Below are 23,309 nucleotides of genomic sequence, written 5' to 3' on the forward strand. Positions count from 1 at the left end.
CTGCTTACATGGCAATTAAATACTTCAGGCATATGGTGGAGGGACGGAGTTTTACACTGTTCCCCGATCACAAGCCTCTGGTGTATGCATTCATGCAGAAATATGATAAATGTTCGCCACGGCAAACAGATAGTTGGATCTGATCGGTCAGTTTACAACAGATATTCGCTATCTGAAAGGGTCCGAAAATGTAGTAGATGATGCTTTATGTCGTGTACATATCTCAACAATTAATACACCATCTGCTGTTTATTTAAAAAAAATGGCAGAAGAGCAACAGAAAGATGTTCATTTGCAAGACATATTGGCTGATGCTTCTTGAACTTCCCTCAGGCTACAACCTCTTCCAATGGGTAAACCTCCAGTCATTCTCCACTGCGATGTTTCAGGCGAGCGTATTCGTCCATTTGTGCCTGAGTATTTGAGAAGAGAAATTTTTAACAATCTACACTCCCTCTCACACCTAGGAGTAAGAGCATCCCTGAAGTTGGTTGCGGAGCGATATATGTGGTCATCAATGAGACAGAATGTTACATTGTGGGCTCGCACGTGTTTGCAGTGTCAACGAGCAAAGGTTTCTCGACAGACAAGAAGTAAGGTTGGAAATTTTGTTCAAGTTCTCGCTTTGAGCATGTGCATATTGACATAGTAGGACCTCTTTTTCCATCAGAGGGTTTTAGTTACTGCCTTACCTGTGTACATCGGTTCTCTAACTGGCCGGAGGCATTTCCGATTGTAGAGATGTCCTCAGAAACCGTAGCAAGAACTTTCTATTCTGGCTGAATCTCCAGGTTTAGTATACCCCTCAGGTTGACCAGGGAACACAGTTTGAGTCATCCCTTTTTGATGCCCTAATGAAGTTTTTGGATACCTCAAGGCGCCGCACAACTCATTACCATTCGGCTGCAAATGGGCAAGTTGAGAGGTTTCATCGACAGCTGAAAGCAGCTATAATGGCTCATTGCAGTGCTCGGTAGAATACTGTGCTTCCCACGATTCTATTGGATTTTCGGGCTACATGGAAGGAAGATTTGAAAGTAACAACTGCAGAGTTGGTTTATGGAGCTCCTATAAGCCTTCCTGGTAAATTTCTCTGCCACCTAGAAAACATCCTTGATACTGCTACCTCTGTGAGAAGGCCCAGGGAAGCAATGCAATAGCTTTCACCTTTGACGATCCAACATCACGGACGACATGCCGTTTTTGTGAATAAGTAGCTGACTGCGTGCACTAATGTTTTTCTGCAGTCGGGCAATATTAGAAAATAGCTTGGAACCTTCATACGTGGGCCCCTTTGAAGTGGTTAGCCGCAATGACAAAATTTTTAAGCTCTTAAGAAATGAGAAAGAGGTATCGGTCAATATAGACAAACTGAAACCTGCCTACATGTTGAAAGAAAGCAGACAGTCTAGCTGTTGTGAGTAGTGATACTTCATCCTATCAGTCAGAAGCAGTCCCAGTAAAAAACATCAAACAAAAACTGCCAGCAGTAGGATCTGGAGCGCAAGCTGATGAATAGAGGACAGTGACTCACTACGGTCGAAGCGTGAAATTTAACCCTAAGTACAGTTAACTCTCGCTGTTGCTGGTAGGGGGCTACCTGTGGCCTTGGCAACAGGAGATCAAATTGTTCAACTCAAATACATTACACCTGTGACATTGGCATTATTATTATTATTTCAAATAAAGGTCTGATGGAACATTGCCAATGTTGTCATTTTCTATTTGATTTTGCTGCAATTCAATCTTTGGATTTGGTTGATCACAGATGTGTACCCCATATAACTTCACCAAGCAGTAAAAGTGCTTTAATCCTTTAAAGGGCAATTTTTTTCTAGTCATATTATGTTTAAATATTTTTAGGTTTGAAATTAGAATAAGAAAAGAGATTCATTTAGCTTATTATATAAATTTAATTTGATTAATTAATTAATTTGGTTAATTAATAATTAAGTAACAAATCAAGACATCATTTTGTGTAAGATAAAGAACTGAAGTATCTTAGTTTTTGTTTTACTAAAAAAATTTGTCAGAACTTATGCCAAACTACATAATTTCATACAAAGATTGATAAATTTGGTGGGAAGCATACTTACCATGGCCCAAGAAAGGGTTAAATGTTATTAATGAAATTTATGGTTTTTAACGGATTAAATTGTGTGTTTATTCTCCAATGCCAAATACCATTGCCGTCAGTGGCAGCCGACGTCTGCATAGCATCCACCAACGACAAATTGACCACACGTTTTATTTTTCCGCCAACGTGTAAGCTCTAATATAATTCAATACACTAATGTTGTTATGGAGGTGACGGTGAACTAACCACGTCGGAAAAAATCCGCTGTGTGTGTAACCAGCCTAACTCATGAGCAAAAGCGCAGAGGGTTTTAGAATCTGTTGGCAAATAATACACTCTTTGATAAAAGTTTGAACCACTTAAAAAACATGACAAGTGCGAATACCTGCAAAAAAAATGAAAAGAATACATTAATATATTTTAATAAAATATCTAAAACATTTGATATGAACATGTAAAAATAATCAAATCAAACTTTGAAAATAATTAATAATATCAAAAGCTACCTATGTCGAAGAGTTAATTTAATGATGAAGTTATTATTTTTTCCCCCTGACATTTGACAGCACTTTTCAATAACTATTTTTATTTCAAAATATATCTTGTCCGCATTCATTAGTTTCGAAACTATCTAAGGTAAATGTTAGTCATTTGAGACCTGAAGGGAAACTTATTTGTTTACACAAGTGTAAGAAATTATTTCCGTCCATATGTTCTTCCAAAGATGGAAATAAACTCATGTCCAAAATTAAGGTCACAAACATAAAATCTGCGAAAAATGAAAAAGTATTCACTGTGTTGCCACGGAATTTGGCACAGAGGTACACTACAATGGAAGAAAGACATAGATGAGAGGGTAAAACTTGTCTATTAAAGGACTAAAAATTTTTTGATAACGTAAGAAAATTCGCATCGTTGTGAGGTAACAACGATTCCCAGGCTAACAATGGATACTTTTCTTTTTCCGTGAGTGGATAGTTCTCCTCTTTTTATCTATTTTTATGGAAACTTATGTAAATAATAATAATGTAAACTAAATTATTCAATTTAAATTTTTAAAAAATATTTGAAGTAATTTTATATATATAAAATATAATTTTATATCCACGAGTACTTGTTAAATTTACAGCAGCAATAAAACTACACTATTTCTACATTGCACACTTTAATCAACATTTGATGCAAAAATGTTCAACTACTGGAAAGATATCTTGTCTATAACAATATTTATTCTATACCCCTACAATATCATTGCAAACAAATTTTAATCTATAATGATTTAAAAGAAAAGTGAAATCAAAATTTATGTTTTGTTAAGTGATTAAGAAATAAGTATATATGATTTTCTATGGAAATATTTAGAATGGTTTTTAATTGTAATGGCTGAGACAAGCACACGATTACCATGATATAACCAAATAACTATGATAGATTCAGAACAAGCAATTCGCAGTGTTTTAGATTTTCCAAAAGCAATAAATTTTCAATCATTTTAACTCACCTAGCAAATTTTAAAGTGCTTGATAAATTTCGTTAGTGTTTAGTTTTGATACATCTGTATTTAAAATTGCTAATACTTAACTTGTGAAAAATATTTAAATCATTTGATTAAAATATAATTTTTATCCAAGATTCTATTCTCGAACGTAGATGCAAAAATATTTGTAATAGCAATATATGAGTAATTACCTATTAAAAATATATAAAAAATGTAATTATTGCATACTTACAGTTTTATTATTCTACAGATGATAAGATACATGAGATTTCACTAGTCTGTAGAAATGAAAAAAAAAAAAAAAAAAAAAAAAAAAAAAAAAAGAATTAGTTTATTTCTAACAGTTTAAGGAATATCAGTTTTTAAAAGTGAAAAAATATAAGATTTTTTTAAAAGAAGAATTAAGGACATGGTAAAATCAAAATCATAATACTGATAGAAATTACTAATTAAAAAACAGTTATTCAAGGAAAAATAACTAAAGTACAAATTTTCCATATCATATTTATATCTCAGTGAAAAATACATGTGAATGAAAGTGTAGAAGAAATCAAGACTTCTCAATTTCAGGATTTCATTTCATTCAGGAATATTTCATATAATTTTTATCCAAAGAAAAGCGTTCAAATTGAAAGAAAGAAAAAGTCTGTACTAGAAAAGAGCTTAGATTTCGAAAGTTCCGATAAAAACACCATTACTGATGATATTCTATAAATTTAACAAGAAAAAAAGTTGGCTATTTATTTGTCTTGGTATATATTTGGTAAAGAAATAAATGCATTCATCATTACATTAGCACTTATTTGATATTATACATTTTCATTCAGTACCATTTTAAAAACCAATGTGGATGTTATGATCTGCATCTCGGTATTGATTGCATGTAGATGTATAATGGAAATTAAGTCGGTAAAAAGCCTCACATTAAACAATGTATTTCAGGCTTACTATTAATTTGAAATACTTTATGTCTTGAAATCGATGAAAACAAGCATGCCTGACTGAGCGGAAGAAATCAAATACTTTATTGCATTACTCGAACTACTATTGTTTGATTTAAGCATTTTATTTTAACTTATTCAAAATTAATTCATTTTAATCTTAACTGATAAAAATTGGAATTATATATTCGAGTGTAGCGAACGCTGTTCCGTCTGTGCTTATTACTTTATTTCACAAAAAATAAAATTGAAAGATACGTCCTTAAAATAACGCAATCTTTGCCTTATTCTTGGACTCGAAACTATTACTGGTATTTAAAATAAATAAAAGTAATACGCTTCTAGCAAGTCACTGCCGGAAATGGCCAAAACATTGCAATTACCAACATTTAAACAGTATGTATTTTGATTCTGAAAATACATGATATTTTTTAAATGTTAGTCTGAGTGTGATAAATAAACTGTCCGAGATGACATAAATTGATTTTAATATGTTAAAAGATGGACGGAAAGCAAAATTTGCCCGATCAGGCAGCGTTTCGCTTCTTCGTAATACTAATTTCTCCAATAATTTTCTGTAGCGAAGTAAGGATAAAATACGTTGAATTGAACAGAATCATACATATTGCAACGCTATCATTTTTCTGCAACATGTTCTCTATCCTTCTCAGTACGTACAAATATCTGTCTGAAATAGAAGGTCACAAAATAGAAGGTCAAAACCATATTATATTTATCCACGTAATCATTTTAAGTTGAAATTACAATTTTTAATATATGAAATTAAAATAAACTTTTAAAAAATTACCATTAAACATTTTCATTATATTCGTGTTTTAAAATATGTAAATGTTTAAAAAATAATTTAATAATTGTAAAATATGAATTATTTCATTGTTGATATTTTAAAAGTTCGTTATTGTAGCATCTAGATAAAATAAATATGTCTTTTAAAACAAAAATAAGATAAAATAAAACGGTGAACTGATAGGCAGGAATAGGCAGAGCGAGAAAAACAAAATTATTCGAAGTGAGATATGCATCTGGTGCCTAACTATACCTAATATCCTATTAACTGGACAACTTTCTCTGAGTAATACGTAGAAATGTACAGAAAATATAAACACCCCAGATTTTTTTCAACGTTATTCTCGAAATTCTTCTCAAACTGTGACTTACTAAAAATGTCTGTTATTGAAATAGTCGCAGTCTATTCAGACGATGTAAAGGAATCCCATAGGGTGTGGGGAATTAGAGATCTCTATTTAAATAAATGAAGATAAATCAAACTATGGTAATTAAAAATCATTGACATTACAAATTATTTCAGAATGATTTTAAAGTTAAATTTTAAATATAATAAAGAACTTAAAAGTTTCAAAAAGCACACAAAGAAAATTATAAATTAGCTACTTAATTTATTTTGAAAACTCCTCAGATAGAAACACGGTTATGGAATAAAGAATTTTTGCCTATTCAAACGAAGCAAAATTAAAAATCATAAAATCTTTCGAGTTAAAGAAAATCATTTAAAGATATCTATAATTTTTTTTTTTTTTTTTACTTTTGTAAGGTCCATTTTGAGGCATCCTTCCTTTTCTTCGTCGCAGCACTGTAAAAATCAACGAAAATTATAAACACTGGTGTGCGAGACGAATAAACAACAACAACAAAATAATTTCCTTGTGAAATTTCAAAAGAATAATGTTGAATTTTTAATAGAATTTGTTAGTTATCCTTACCTCTACTGCAGCCAGATTCTCCGGCGACATCTGTAATATTATTAAAGTGAAATTATAAGCTCAATAAACAATAGAAAGTGAGACAAAACTCTACACACAAAGATACAAATATTTTTCTTAATTCATGATCCTTATTAAGTAATAGTAATTAATCAGTGAAGTTTAATAATTGCAGTGAATGTTTCCAACGAGTAAAAAAATTGCATAGTTCTAATGGTAATTTTAGAGAAATATCACAAATCTAATGCAAAATAATAATAATAATAATAATCCTGCTTTTAATAGAATATATTTAAAAATATAATATTTACATATATTTTCTTAATATTAGTGATCCTAACAATCCGACTCTCTGACTAAATATATTCAAATTGAACATTATAAACGGTGACAAATTTTCTGCTTATAAAGAAATAAACAGAATTTTTTTGATAAGAGAAACTGTTTAAAATTTTAGTGATTAGCTATCAAAGAAATGAGCTACCACAGAATGTTCTTTGTTTTCATTGAGTACAAAAAATAACACAGTTATAACGATGGTTTCATAGGAAAAGGTTTAAGACTTTAGAACTTAAGAATAAGAACAGAGGTGTGAATTCATCACATATTTCAAAAATTTTCTTAACATGTCAATTACCAAATCAATATAGTAATTAATTGCAATTTATGATAGTAAGAATACAAATGACATAATAAAAGTAAATTGTTAAAAATCAATAAAAACATTAATTACTTCTACTTGCAAATTAAATGGAAGAAACAAATATAAAAAATTACCATCAATTTATTAACATAAAGTCTTGCTTTTACAGAAATTATTAAAATTTGAGATGCAGACAAAAAAAACTTTAATTTATTAGGAAACATAATCAAATTTTTACTTATATTTAATTTTTATATAACCAATGATTAAGATGACTTTTCGAATACAAGGTGGTTACAAAAAATGTGAAAAAAATTATCTGATTTAACTTGGAACATTTCCCTGACTAACGGCTATTAATTATATTAGTTTCCTGACTTTCTCTCTACTCAGAATCATTATATGTGTACTATACACATTTTTAAAACACTTTTAAGAGTTATTTCAAATGCAAGAATACATATTTTCTTGAAATTTAATTCTTAAAAAATGGAATGAAGACCATAAAAAAATATTAAAAGAGTATATGACATTTCTGATATGGAAAAAATAGTGACATTTTTAGCAAAATATGTTGTTTCTAAAACTGCATAAGAATTCAAAGAAACATAAAAATTGCTCTTTGCAATACAAGTTAAAATATGTATAAAGTAAACTTCATTATGATCCTTGTGCAAAATCTTCGAATAGTTCAATTAGTGCTATCTGCACAAGTATCCGAATTCCATGTTGCAGTATAAATATAAAAATATTGTGATATTGAATACTTAATAATATATTTTTTACCAAAGATTTAAACAAAAGAAATATCAAAATATTACTTCAAAACGTTTTCCCTTAAGAAATCATATGATATTACTTACTCTAATCAAAAACTTATGATTTTATAGATGTTTTTTCATTCCTTTTTATTAGTAAAAGCAATGCTAGATGTAAGATACTAATTTGAGGATAGTAAGTAACAAATAGCAGATTCTTTCTTATTACAAATTAAATACAAAGAATTGCAAATAAAAATCAGTTACCAATTTCAAAACTGAAATACATATTATAAGAGAACCAAAATAATAATAATAATAATACTTGGTACAGAACAATTTAACTGAATTAAAAAAAATTTTAAAGCTTCTTTTTTCAAAATTTTTGAGTGTTGTAATGATTTATTAAAAAAATGGAATGAACACCCTAAAAAACTATTAAAAGAGTATATAGCATTTCTTATATAGAAAAAATACAGGAAATTTTAGCAAAATTTGTTGCTTCTAAAACTACAGAAGAATCCTAAGAAACATAAAGATTACTCTTTGTAATACATTTTGAAGTATGTTACGCAATAAAGTTCATTATGATCCTTGTGCATAAAATTTAAATAGTCAATAACTAATTTGTGCTATCTACGTAAGTCCCAGAATAACATGTTACAGCATAAATACAAAAGTATTGTGATTATGTGTACATAATAATACATATTTTACTAAATATTTAAACAAAAGAAACTTCAAACCTTTTTCATTTAACAAATCATACGGTATTACTTCCACTTATCAAACACTTATGCTTTTATAAATGTATAAAGGTTTTTTTCATTCATTTTATTAATAGAAGTAATGCTAGACAAAAGATACTAATTTGTGGATAATAACTCAAGTAATAAATAGTAGAAACTTTCCTATTACAATTTCTATAAAAAAAAATTGCAAATAAAGTTTAATAACCAACTTCAAAATTGAAATACCAATTATTAGAGAACCAATAAAAAAAAATACTTGGCATAAAACAATTTAATAGAATTTTTTAAAAACTGAGTGTTGCAATTTCGATGATTATATGATAATCTTTTGGGACCAAGATAGGTAAACAATAGCAGGCAAGACGGACACTTCACAAAGAAAGACAAAGTTTTACGCCGTTAAAGGTATCGAAAGATTAATATTGAATCGTTAAAATAATTAGTCAGATTTCCTTACCTGGAGTGGTTTGTGAGACTTCGGTTGTACTTATAATATTATTAAAAGGGAAAATAAATTCAATAAACAATAAAATGGGGGATAAAACTCTACACTTAAGGATACAAACAATTTTCTTAATTCTTAATGGTTCTAAAATAATACTTATTAAATATAACTGCAGTGAATGCTTCCAACGAGTAAATAAAACTGGATAGTTCTAGCAATTGCTTTATAGAAATATAATAAATATTCAAGATTAATTCAATGCAAAAAAAGAAGAAAAAAAACTGTTATACATTATTTAGAAATATCTTTGAAAAGTCATTTTATGAAATTGGTAGGAAACAAAATGGTAATGAATTAAGATAGATGAAAGCTAAAATTTAGATATCACAAATAAAGTAATTTTTAAAAATTATTGAATATTTCTGACTGTTGCAATCGTGAATTTAAAGAAACGTATAATAAATAAATAAAAATGTGCTGTAAAATCGCGTAATACTAGAGAAATAATAATCTACGCAAAAAGAAATAAATTATTTTTTCCTTTTCAAAAGATTACTGATTAGCCATATGTAGAATTCAAAAAATTTCGCTAGTATAAGCGATCCCAGATTTCCCTGTTTAAAAAATATATTAAAAATTGAATATATGCTATATAAGTAATGAAATAATACTCATATATTAGGCATATAAGGATGCAATAATTTTTTAATAAGTTAAAAATTTTCAAAAATTTAGTAAATTAATCTGAGAGAAATATTCTGCATATAAAACAAACGAGCAAATTTTTTTTCATAAGTGAAAATTTTATTGATTAATTATCAACACAATAAGCAGTCACCACGTTTTCTTTGTTTCCTATGAGAATAAAGAATTATATTGTTGTAACGATAGTTTCAAAGAAAAATGTTAAAGAGTTCTGAATTTGTCCAATAAGTAGAGAGGAGTGACATTACCACATATACTTCAGAACATTTTTGAACATGTGACTGAGCAAAATCAATAGAAAATTTATTACAATCTGAGGTAATAAAATAAAAAAATGACATAATTAAATTAAATTAATGAGATTCAACTTTCTAATTTTATGGATAAAACGAATATAAAAAAAATTACTACCGATGTATTAACACAGATTATAACTCTTGTTTTTACAAAAATCGTTAAAAATAAGAATGGAGGTAGAAAAGCTTTCATTAAATAGGAATCGTATTCAAATTTATACTGCATTTTAATATTTATTTAATCGATGATTGAGATGTTTTTGACCTAATAACATTCATTGTGCCTTCAAAGCTTTCTTTAGTTTGTTTCGTCCCGCCATGTTTAAAGCTTTTTGTTTTGGTTTCCATATTTTTGATTAAAAATATTCTATTTTTAGTAGACACTTAAAAGCATCTTTACTGAATTCTTACTCCTTATTTTTTAATTTATTTTTCACGATAATCATTTATCGATGCGTTAACGTTGACACTGCAATGACATACGGAAAACGCTATAATAGGTTGATTCCTTTTGTTTACACTAAGTTTTAAAGTTATATAAAATTACCTTCTATTATTTTTATGATGAAATATTCTAATTTATAGCATCATTTATATACATACAACAGAATGCTAAATATTCTATTTCGCATTAGCAGTATTCCATTCATTGAGATGAATTCAATTTTTTTTTCTTTCTTTTTTTACTTTTTACTGATTTCTCTTTCGAATTAAATTTCTTAAAACAAATATTTGTGTTGAAATTTAGAAAAAAAAAAAATCGTAAGATTCTGTTAGAAATATTCCGATTAAACTGAAAATTTAATCTTAATTATAATACATATGTATTCAATTTCAATGATTTTCCAAGAAATACTTTTTTTTTAAAGATTATATTCTGTCTCCTTGGTTTTCAAAAAAGAAATATTATTTTCTACTAATTGTTACATTAAAGAAACAGTGTTTAATATCATTTTATTTTTAATATTTTACGCATTAATCTTTAAATTATTAAAAAAAATTCTTGGTTAAGTGTATTATGTAAGTTAAAATAAAAGAATTTTGAAATTAATTCACAGAAGCTGCTAATTCTGATATTTCCTGCTAAAAGATATTAGTAGACAAGTAAAATTTTAATTGAGAACTATATTGATAGTTAACGAAATTATAAGAAGAAATTACTAAATTAGTCCCTTATTCATTCCACGAACTCCTCAGGTAGAAACTCGAATGTGGAATGAAGAATTTTTAGCTGCTGAGACGATGTGAAATGAACATTTAAATAGTTCTTAAAAAAACTGATTTAAATATATCTATAAAAATCTCCTTACCATCGATTTCACAAGGCTCCTTCATCTCTCGAGAGCGTAGAACTGTAAAAATCACCGAAAATTACAAACAGTGGCATGGGAAAAGAATGAATAAAAGAAAAAAGGAAAAGAATGAATAAATAAAAAAAGAAAGAGAATTTTCCCTATGAAAGATTTCGAAAGAGTAATTGTGAATCTTTAATAGAATTAAGTAGATATATTTACCTCTGCAGGTTCCGGAATATCCGGCAGCGCCTATAATATTATTAAAATGGAATTATAAGCACAATAAATAATAGAATGTTAGACAAAACTCTACACATAGAGATGTAAATATTTTTCTTAATTTTTGATGGTTCTTTAATAATAGTGATTAAAAATAACTGCAGTGAACGTTTCCAATGAATAATTAGACTCATAAATCTAATGTTGCTTTTGAGAAATATCATAAGTATTTAAGACAAATATAATAGAAAAAATTCCCTGTTCTTATTTGCATATATTAAAAAAAATTCTTTGAAAGCCATTTTCAAAAAAATCACAAAGCAAAACGACAACGTATCTTTAAATTATTAAAAAATTCTTGGTTAAGTGTATTTAGTAATCTGAAATTGAAAAATTTTGAAATTAATTAATAGATGCTGCTAATTGTCAGATTTTCCTGTTAAATTGATATGTTAATATATAATTAAATTGAGAGCTGTATTTAATAAATTATAAGAAGAAATTACTAAATAAGTCATTTATTCATCCCGCGAACTCCTCAGATATAAAACTGAATGTGGAATGAGAAATTTTTATCTATTTAGATGTTGTGAAATGAAAACACTTAAAGAGTTATTCAAGAAAATAATTTAAAAATATCTATAAAAATCTCTTTACCATCGATGTCACCAGGCTCCTTTCCATTTCGGTTGCGTCGAACTGTAAAAATCACCGAAAATTATAAACATTAGTATGGAAAAAGAATAAATAATAAAAAAAGGCAGTTTTCTCTTTGAAAGATATCGAAAGAGTAATTTTTTAACCCTTAATAGAATTAAGTAGATATTCTTACCTCTGCTTTTACCGGAGTATCCGGCAACACCTAAAATATTACAAAAATGGAATTATCAGCACAACAAAAAATAGAACGTGATACAAAATTTTACACATAGAGAAGTATATATTTTTCATAATTCTTGATGGGTCTTAAATAATAGTGATTAAAAATAACTACAGTGAATGTTTCCAATGAATAATTTTTTTTTCAGATTATATTCTGTCTTTATAGCACTCCTTGATTTTCAATAAACAAATATTATTTCCTACTAATTGTTACATTAAAGAAATAGTGTTTAATATCCTTTTATTTTTAATATTTTACGCATTAATCTTTAAATTATTTTTAAAAATTCTTGGTTAAGGATATTATGAAAGTTAATTTTTGAAATTAATTCACAGAAGCTGCTAATTGTGATTTTTCCTGCTAAAACATATTAGTAGACAAGTAAAATTTAATTTGAGAACTATATTGATAGTTAACGAAATTATAAGAAAAAATTACTAAATTAGTCCCTTATTCATTCCACGAACTCCTCAGGTAGAAACTCGAATGTGGAATGAAGAATTTTTAGCTCCTGAGACGATGTGAAATGACAACACTTAAATAGTTATTAGAAAAACTGACTTAAATATATCTATAAAAATCTCCTTACCATCCATTTCACCAGGCCCCTTTATCTCTCGAGAGCGTAGAACTGTAAAAATCACCGAAAATTACAAACAGTGGCATGGGAAAAGAATGAATAAAAGGAAAAAAAAAGAAAACGAAGTTTTAACTTTGAAAGATTTAGTAAGAATAATTTTGACATTTAAATAGAATTAAGTAGATATATTTACCTCTGCGGGTTCCGGAATATCCGGCAGCACCTATAATATTATTAAAATGGAATTATAAGCACAATAAACAATAGAAAGTTAGACAAAACTCTACACAGAGAGATGTAAATATTTTTCTTAATTCTTGATGGATCTTTAAAAAGAGTGATTAAAAATAACTGCAGTGAACGTTTCCAATGAATAATTAAACTCATAAATCTAATGTTGCTTTTGAGAAAATTATAAGTATTTAAGACAAATATAATGGAAAAAATTCCCTGTTCTTATTTGAATATACTAAAAAAAAAAAAAAAAATCCTTTGAAAGCCATTTTCAAAAAAATCACAAAGCAAAACGACAACGAATCTTTATATTATTAAAAAATTCTTGGTTAAGTGTATTTTGTAATCTAAAATTTAATTATTTTGAAATTAATTAATAGATGCTGCTAATTGTGAGTCTTTCTGTTAAATTGATATGTTAATAAATAATTAAGTTGAGAGCTGTATTTACAAAATTATAAGAAGAAATTACTAAATAAGTCATTTATTCATCCCGCGAACTCCTAAGATAGAAAACCGAATGTGGAATGAGAAATTTTCATCTATTTAGACGATATGGAATGAGAAATTTTTATCTATTTAGACGATGTGAAATGAAAACACTTAAAGAGTTATTAAAGAAAATGATTTAAAGATATCTATAAAAATCTCTTTACCACCGATGTCACCAGGCTCCTTTCCATTTCGGGTGCGTCGAACTGTAAAAATCACCGAAAAGTATAAACATTAGTATGGAAAAAGAATAAATAATAAAAAAAATGAGATTTTTCTCTTTGAAAGATATCGAAAGAGAAATTTTTAACCCTAAATAGAATTAAGTAGATATCCTTACCTCTGCTTTTACCGGAGTATCCGGCAACACCTATAATATTACAAAAATGGAATTATCAGCACAACAAAAAATAGAACGTGATAAAAAAATTCTACACATAGAGATGTATATATTTTTCATAATTCTTGATGGGTCTTAAATAATAGTGATTAAAAATAACTGCAGTGAATGTTTCCAATGAATAATTTTTTTTTTTTTTATTCAGATTATATTCTGTCTATATAGTACACATTGGTTTTCAATAAAGAAATATTATTTCCTACTAATTATTACATTAAAGAAACAGTGTTTAATATCCTTTTATTTTTTAATATTTTACGCATTAATCTTTAAATTATTTAAAAAAATTCTTGGTTAAGTGTATTATGTAAGTTAAAATATAAGAATTTTGAAATTAATTTACAGAAGCTGGTAATTGTGATTTTCCCTGCTGTAAGATATTAGTAGACAAGTAAAATTTTAATTGAGAGCTATATTGATAGTTAACGAATTTTAAGAAGAAATTACTAAATTAGTCCCTTATTCATTCCACGAACTGATCAGGTAGAAACTCGATTGTGGAATGAAGAATTTTTAGCTGCTGAGACGATATGAAATGACAACACTTAAATAGTTATTAGAAAAACTGACTTAAATATATCTATAAAAATCTCCTTACCATCAATTTCACTAGGCCCCTTTATCTCTCGAGAGCGTAGAACTGTAAAAATCACCGAAAATTACAAACAGTGGCATGGGAAAGAAATGAATAAAAGAAAAAAAAAAAAAAAAAAGAAAAGAAAGTTTTAACTTTGAAAGATTTAGTAAGAATAATTTTGACATTTAAATAGAATTAAGTAGATATATTTACCTCTGCGGGTTCCGGAATATCCGGCAGCACCTATAATATTATTAAAATGGAATTATAAGCACAATAAACAATAGAAAGTTAGACAAAACTCTACACAGAGAGATGTAAATATTTTTCTTAATTCTTGATGGATCTTTCAAAAGAGTGATTAAAAATAACTGCAGTGAACGTTTCCAATGAATAATTAAACTCATAAATCTAATGTTGCTTTTGAGAAAATTATAAGTATTTAAGACAAATATAATGGAAAAAATTCCCTGTTCTTATTTGAATATACTAAAAAAAAAAAAAAAAATCCTTTGAAAGCCATTTTCAAAAAAATCACAAAGCAAAACGACAACGAATCTTTATATTATTAAAAAATTCTTGGTTAAGTGTATTTTGTAATCTAAAATTTAATTATTTTGAAATTAATTAATAGATGCTGCTAATTGTGAGTCTTTCTGTTAAATTGATATGTTAATAAATAATTAAGTTGAGAGCTGTATTTACAAAATTATAAGAAGAAATTACTAAATAAGTCATTTATTCATCCCGCGAACTCCTAAGATAGAAAACCGAATGTGGAATGAGAAATTTTCATCTATTTAGACGATATGGAATGAGAAATTTTAATCTATTTAGACGATGTGAAATGAAAACACTTAAAGAGTTATTAAAGAAAATCATTTAAAGATATCTATAAAAATCTCTTTACCACCGATGTCACCAGGCTCCTTTAAAATTCGGGTGCGTCGAACTGTAAAAATCACCGAAAAGTATAAACATTAGTATGGGAAAAGAATAAATAATAAAAAAAATGAGATTTTTCTCTTTGAAAGATATCGAAAGAGAAATTTTTAACCCTAAATAGAATTAAGTAGATATCCTTACCTCTGCTTTTACCGGAGTATCTGGCAACACCTATAATATTACAAAAATGGAATTATCAGCACAACAAAAAATAGAACGTGATAAAAAAATTCTACACATAGAGATGTATATATTTTTCATAATTCTTGATGGGTCATAAATAATAGTGATTAAAAATAACTGCAGTGAATGTTTCCAAAGAATAAATTTTTTTTTTAATTCAGATTATATTCTGTCTATATAGTACACATTGGTTTTCAATAAAGAAATATTATTTCCTACTAATTGTTACATTAAAGAAACAGTGTTTAATATCCTTTTATTCTTAATATTTTAAGCATTAATCTTTAAATTATTAAAAATAATTCTTGGTTAAGTGTGTTATGTAAGTTAAAATATAAGAATTTTGAAATTAATTCTCAGAAGCTGCTAATTGTGATTTTCCCTGCTAAAAGATATTAGTAGACAAGTAAAATTTTAATTCAGAACTATATTGATAGTTAACGAAATTATAAGAAAAAATTACTAAATTAGTCCCTTATTCATTCCACGAACTCCTCAGGTAGAAACTCGAATGTGGAATGAAGAATTTTTAGCTCCTGAGACGATGTGAAATGACAACACTTAAATAGTTATTATAAAAACTGATTTAAATATATCTATAAAAATCTCCTTACCATCGATTTCACCAGGCTCCTTTATCTCTCGAGAGCGTAGAACTGTAAAAATCACCGAAAATTACAAGCAGTGGCATGGGAAAAGAATGAGTAAAAGAAAAAGGAAAAAAAGTTGTCCCTTTGAAAGATTTAGTAAGAATAATTTTGACCTTTAAATAGAATTAAGTAGATATATTTACCTCTGCGGGTTCCGGAATATCCGGCAGCACCTATAATATTATTAAAATGGAATTATAAGCACAATAAACAATAGAATGTGAGACAAAACTCTACACAGAGAGATGTAAATATTTTTCTTAATTCTTGATGGTTCTTTAAATATAGTAATTAAAAATAACTGTAGTGAACGTTTCCAATGAATAATTAAACTCATAGTTCTAATGTTGCTTTTGAGAATATCATAAGTATTTAAGACAAATATAATGGAAAAAATTCCCTGTTCTTATTTGCATATATTAAAAAAAAATCCTTTGAAAGCCATTTTCAAAAAAATCACAAAGCAAAACGACAACGAATCTTTATGTTATTTAAAAATTCTTGGTTAAGTGTATTTTGTAATCTAAAATTTAAGGATTTTGTAAATAATTAATAGATGCTGCTAATTGTGAGTTTTTTCTGTGAAATTGATATGTTAATAAATAATTAATTTGAGACAGGTATTTACAAAATTATAAGAAGAAATTACTAAATTAGTCCCTTATTCATTCCACGAACTCCTCAGGTAGAAACTCGGATGTGGAATGAAGAAATTTTAGCTGCTGAGACGATGTGAAATTGCAACACTTAAAGATTTATTTAAAAAATTCATTTAAAGATATCTATTAAAATCTCCTTACCATTGATTTCAATAGGCTCCTTTATCTCTAGAGAGCGTAGAACTGTAAAAATCACCGAAAATTACAAACAGTGGCATGGGAAAATAATGAATAAAAGAAAAAAGGAAAAAAAAATTTCCCTTTGAAAGATTTAGTAAGAATACTTTTGACATTTAAATAGAAATAAGTAGATATATTTACCTCTGCAGTTTCCGGAATATCCGGCAGCGCCTATAATAATATTAAAATGGAATTATAAGCACAATAAACAATAGAATGTGAGACAAAACTCTACACATAGAGATGTAAATATTTTTCTTAATTCTTGATGGTTCTTTAAATATAGTGATTAAAAATAACTGCAGCGAACGTTTCCAATGAATAATTAAACTCATAGTTCTAATGTTGCTTTTGAGAATATCATAAGTATTTAAGACAAATATAATGGAAAAAATTCCCTGTTCTTATTTGCATATATTAAAAAAAAATCCTTTGAAAGCCATTTTCAAAAAAATCACAAAGCAAAACGACAACGAATCTTTATATTATTAAAAAATTCTTGGTTAAGTGTATTTTGTAATCTAAAATTTAATTATTTTGAAATTAATTAATAGATGCTGCTAATTGTGAGTCTTTCTGTTAAATTGATATGTTAATAAATAATTAAGTTGAGAGCTGTATTTACAAAATTATAAGAAGAAATTACTAAATAAGTCATTTATTCATCCCGCGAACTCCTAAGATAGAAAACCGAATGTGGAATGAGAAATTTTCATCTATTTAGACGATATGGAATGAGAAATTTTAATCTATTTAGACGATGTGAAATGAAAACACTTAAAGAGTTATTAAAGAAAATCATTTAAAGATATCTATAAAAATCTCTTTACCACCGATGTCACCAGGCTCCTTTAAAATTCGGGTGCGTCGAACTGTAAAAATCACCGAAAAGTATAAACATTAGTATGGGAAAAGAATAAATAATAAAAAAAATGAGATTTTTCTCTTTGAAAGATATCGAAAGAGAAATTTTTAACCCTAAATAGAATTAAGTAGATATCCTTACCTCTGCTTTTACCGGAGTATCTGGCAACACCTATAATATTACAAAAATGGAATTATCAGCACAACAAAAAATAGAACGTGATAAAAAAATTCTACACATAGAGATGTATATATTTTTCATAATTCTTGATGGGTCATAAATAATAGTGATTAAAAATAACTGCAGTGAATGTTTCCAAAGAATAAATTTTTTTTTTTAATTCAGATTATATTCTGTCTATATAGTACACATTGGTTTTCAATAAAGAAATATTATTTCCTACTAATTGTTACATTAAAGAAACAGTGTTTAATATCCTTTTATTCTTAATATTTTAAGCATTAATCTTTAAATTATTAAAAATAATTCTTGGTTAAGTGTGTTATGTAAGTTAAAATATAAGAATTTTGAAATTAATTCTCAGAAGCTGCTAATTGTGATTTTCCCTGCTAAAAGATATTAGTAGACAAGTAAAATTTTAATTCAGAACTATATTGATAGTTAACGAAATTATAAGAAAAAATTACTAAATTAGTCCCTTATTCATTCCACGAACTCCTCAGGTAGAAACTCGAATGTGGAATGAAGAATTTTTAGCTCCTGAGACGATGTGAAATGACAACACTTAAATAGTTATTATAAAAACTGATTTAAATATATCTATAAAAATCTCCTTACCATCGATTTCACCAGGCTCCTTTATCTCTCGAGAGCGTAGAACTGTAAAAATCACCGAAAATTACAAGCAGTGGCATGGGAAAAGAATGAGTAAAAGAAAAAGGAAAAAAAGTTGTCCCTTTGAAAGATTTAGTAAGAATAATTTTGACCTTTAAATAGAATTAAGTAGATATATTTACCTCTGCGGGTTCCGGAATATCCGGCAGCACCTATAATATTATTAAAATGGAATTATAAGCACAATAAACAATAGAATGTGAGACAAAACTCTACACAGAGAGATGTAAATATTTTTCTTAATTCTTGATGGTTCTTTAAATATAGTAATTAAAAATAACTGTAGTGAACGTTTCCAATGAATAATTAAACTCATAGTTCTAATGTTGCTTTTGAGAATATCATAAGTATTTAAGACAAATATAATGGAAAAAATTCCCTGTTCTTATTTGCATATATTAAAAAAAAATCCTTTGAAAGCCATTTTCAAAAAAATCACAAAGCAAAACGACAACGAATCTTTATGTTATTTAAAAATTCTTGGTTAAGTGTATTTTGTAATCTAAAATTTAAGGATTTTGTAAATAATTAATAGATGCTGCTAATTGTGAGTTTTTTCTGTGAAATTGATATGTTAATAAATAATTAATTTGAGACAGGTATTTACAAAATTATAAGAAGAAATTACTAAATTAGTCCCTTATTCATTCCACGAACTCCTCAGGTAGAAACTCGGATGTGGAATGAAGAAATTTTAGCTGCTGAGACGATGTGAAATTGCAACACTTAAAGATTTATTTAAAAAATTCATTTAAAGATATCTATTAAAATCTCCTTACCATTGATTTCAATAGGCTCCTTTATCTCTAGAGAGCGTAGAACTGTAAAAATCACCGAAAATTACAAACAGTGGCATGGGAAAATAATGAATAAAAGAAAAAAGGAAAAAAAAATTTCCCTTTGAAAGATTTAGTAAGAATACTTTTGACATTTAAATAGAAATAAGTAGATATATTTACCTCTGCAGTTTCCGGAATATCCGGCAGCGCCTATAATAATATTAAAATGGAATTATAAGCACAATAAACAATAGAATGTGAGACAAAACTCTACACATAGAGATGTAAATATTTTTCTTAATTCTTGATGGTTCTTTAAATATAGTGATTAAAAATAACTGCAGCGAACGTTTCCAATGAATAATTAAACTCATAGTTCTAATGTTGCTTTTGAGAATATCATAAGTATTTAAGACAAATATAAGGGAAAAAATTAACTGTTCTTATTTGCATATATTAAAAAAAATCCTTTGAAAGCCATTTTCAAAAAAATCACAAAGCAAAACGACAACGAATCTTTATATTATTAAAAAATTCTTGGTTAAGTGTATTTTGTAATCTAAAATTTAAGGATTTTGTAAATAATTAATAGATACTGCTAATTGTGAGTTTTTCTGTTAAATTGATATGTTAATAAATAATTAAATTGAGAGTTGTATTTATAAAATTATAAGAAAAAATTACTAAATAAGTCATTTATTCATCCCGCGAAGTCCTCAGATAGAAAACCGAATGTGGAATGAGAAATTTTAATCTATTTAGACGATGTGAAATGAAAACACTTAAAGAGTTATTAAAGAAAATCATTTAAAGATATCTATAAAAATCTCCTTACCATCGATGTCACAAGGCTCCTTTCCATTTCGGGTGCTTCGAACTGTAAAAATCACCGAAAATTATTAACATTAGTATGGGAAAAGAATAAATAATTAAAAAAATGAGATTTTTCTCTTTGAAAGATATCGAAAGAGAAATTTTTAACCCTAAATAGAATTAAGTAGATATCCTTACCTCTGCTTTTACCGGAGTATCCGGCAACACCTATAATATTACAAAAATGGAATTATCAGGACAACAAAAAATAGAATGTGATACAAAATTCTAGACATAGAGATGTATATATTTTTCATAATTCTTGATGGGTCTTAAATAATAGTGATTAAAAATAACTGCAGTGAATGTTTCCAAAGAATAAATTTTTTTTTAATTCATATTATATTCTTTCTATATAGTACACATTGGTTTTCAATAAAAAAATATTATTTCCTACTAATTGTTACATTAAAGAAACAGTGTTTAATATCCTTTTATTTTTTAATATTTTACGCATTAATCTTTAAATTATTAAAAAAAATTCTTGGTTAAGTGTATTATGTAAGTTAAAATATAAGAATTTTGAAATTAATTCACAGAAGCTGGTAATTGTGATTTTTACTGTTAAAAGATATTAGTAGACAAGTAAAATTTTAATTGAGAGCTATATTGATAGTTTACGAATTATAAGAAGAAATTACTAAATTAGTCCCTTATTCATTCCACGAACTCCTCAGGTAGAAACTCGATTGTGGAATGAAGAATTTTTAGCTGCTGAGACGATGTGAAATGACAACACTTAAATAGTTATTAGAAAAACTGATTTAAATATATCTATAAAAATCTCCTTACCATCGATTTCACTAGGCCCCTTTATCTCTCGAGAGCGTAGAACTGTAAAAATCACCGAAAATTACAAACAGTGGCATGGGAAAAGAATGAATAAGAGAAAAGAAAAGAAAAGAAAGTTTTTCCTTTGAAAGATTTAGTAAGAATAATTTTGACATTTAAATAGAATTAAGTAGATATATTTACCTCTGCGGGTTCCGGAATATCCGGCAGCACCTATAATATTATTAAAATGGAATTATAAGCACAATAAACAATAGAAAGTTAGACAAAACTCTACACAGAGAGATGTAAATATTTTTCTTAATTCTTGATGGATCTTTAAAAAGAGTGATTAAAAATAACTGCAGTGAACGTTTCCAATGAATAATTAAACTCATAAATCTAATGTTGCTTTTGAGAATATCATAAGTATTTAAGACAAATATAATGGAAAAAATTCCCTGTTCTTATTTGAATATACTAAAAAAAAATCCTTTGAAAGCCATTTTAAAATAAATCAAAAAGCAAAACGACAACGAATCTTTATGTTATTTAAAAATTCTTGGTTAAGTGTATTTTGTAATCTGAAATTGAAGAATTTTGAAATTAATTAATAGATGCTGCTAATTCTGAGTCTTTCTGTTAAATTGATATGTTAATAAATAATTAAGTTGATAGCTGTATTTACAAAATTATAAGAAGAAATTACTAAATAAGTCATTTATTCATCCCGCGAACTCCTAAGATAGAAAACCGAATGTGGAATGAGAAATTTTTATCTATTTAGACGATATGGAATGAGAAATTTTTATCTATTTAGACGATGTGAAATGAAAACACTTAAAGAGTTATTAAAGAAAATCATTTAAAGATATCTATAAGAATCTCTTTACCACCGATGTCACCAGGCTCCTTTCCATTTCGGGTGCGTCGAACTGTAAAAATCACCGAAAATTATAAACATTAGTATGGGAAAAGAATAAATAATAAAAAAAATGAGATTTTTCTCTTTGAAAGATATCGAGACAGAAATTTTTAACCGTAAATAGAATTAAGTAGATATCCTTACCTCTGCTTTTACCGGAGTATCCGGCAACACCTATAATATTACAAAAATGGAATTATCAGCACAACAAAAAATAGAACGTGATTCTACGCATAGAGAAGTATATATTTTTCATAATTCTTGTTGGGTCTTAAATAATAGTGATTAAAAATAACTGCAGTGAATGTTTCCAATGAATAATTTTTTTTTATTCAGATTATATTCTGTCTATATAGTACACATTGGTTTTCAATAAAGAAATATTATTTCCTACTAATTGTTACATTAAAGAAACAGTGTTTAATATCGTTTTATTTTTAATATTTTAAGCATTAATCTTTAAATTATTAAAAAAAATTCTTGGTTAAGTGTATTATGTAAGTTAAAATATAAGAATTTTGAAATTAATTCACAGAAGCTGCTAATTGTGATTTTCCCTGCTAAAAGATATTAGTAGACAAGTAAAATTTTAATTCAGAACTATATTGATAGTTAACGAAATTATAAGAAGAAATTACTAAATTAGTCCCTTATTCATTCCACGAACTCCTCAGGTAGAAACTCGAATGTGGAATGAAGAATTTTTAGCTCCTGAGACGATGTGAAATGACAACACTTAAATAGTTATTAAAAAAACTGATTTAAATATATCTATAAAAATCTCCTTACCATCGATTTCACTAGGCCCCTTTATCACTCGAGAGCGTAGAACTGTAAAAATCACCGAAAATTACAAACAGTGGCATGGGAAAAGAATGAATAAAAGAAAAAAAAAAGATTTAGTAAGAATAATTTTGACATTTAAATAGAATTAAGTAGATATATTTACCTCTGCGGGTTCCGGAATATCCGGCAGCACCTATAATATTATTAAAATGGAATTATAAGCACAATAAACAATAGAATGTGGGACAAAACTCTACACATAGAGATGTAAATATTTTTCTTAATTCTTGATGGTTCTTTA

The 23,309-nt window shown here is 27.2% G+C and overlaps 1 protein-coding gene and 1 long non-coding RNA gene across 2 annotated transcripts; both read right to left on the bottom strand.

The window, feature by feature from the left end:
* Positions 1 to 747: 747 nt before the first annotated feature.
* Positions 748 to 20,515, bottom strand: LOC129959215 (periaxin-like). Its single transcript, XM_056072038.1, has 16 exons — positions 20,489 to 20,515; positions 19,834 to 19,863; positions 18,997 to 19,026; positions 18,161 to 18,190; positions 17,296 to 17,325; positions 16,459 to 16,488; positions 15,624 to 15,653; positions 14,751 to 14,780; positions 13,901 to 13,930; positions 13,725 to 13,766; positions 13,028 to 13,057; positions 12,204 to 12,233; positions 12,029 to 12,070; positions 11,372 to 11,401; positions 6,259 to 6,288; positions 748 to 948 (listed from the first exon to the last, which is right to left on the bottom strand). Exons 1-16 carry the CDS (start codon positions 20,513 to 20,515, stop codon positions 748 to 750), a joined length of 672 nt encoding a protein of 223 aa, XP_055928013.1.
* Positions 20,516 to 22,189: 1,674 nt separating this feature from the next.
* LOC129958155 (uncharacterized) lies at positions 22,190 to 23,055 on the bottom strand. Its single transcript, XR_008783167.1, has 3 exons — positions 23,012 to 23,055; positions 22,367 to 22,396; positions 22,190 to 22,232 (listed from the first exon to the last, which is right to left on the bottom strand). It is a non-coding gene; the product is annotated as an uncharacterized LOC129958155 (long non-coding RNA).
* Between the last annotated feature and the right edge of the window lie 254 nt (positions 23,056 to 23,309).

This window comes from Argiope bruennichi, chromosome X1 (genome assembly GCF_947563725.1).
Source record: "Argiope bruennichi chromosome X1, qqArgBrue1.1, whole genome shotgun sequence".
NCBI lineage: Eukaryota > Metazoa > Arthropoda > Arachnida > Araneae > Araneidae > Argiope > Argiope bruennichi.

Bases quoted from the DNA above. Each gene is read 5' to 3' on its own strand.
- LOC129959215 (XM_056072038.1), bottom strand. From the start codon at position 20,515: ATGGAAAGGAGCCTTGTGACATCGATG. The intron at 16,489-17,295 runs GTAAATATATCT...ATAATATTATAG, and splicing joins ATATTCCGGAAACTGCAGAG to GTGCTGCCGGATATTCCGGA. The intron at 14,781-15,623 runs GTAAGGATATCT...ATAATATTATAG, and splicing joins ATACTCCGGTAAAAGCAGAG to GTGCTGCCGGATATTCCGGA.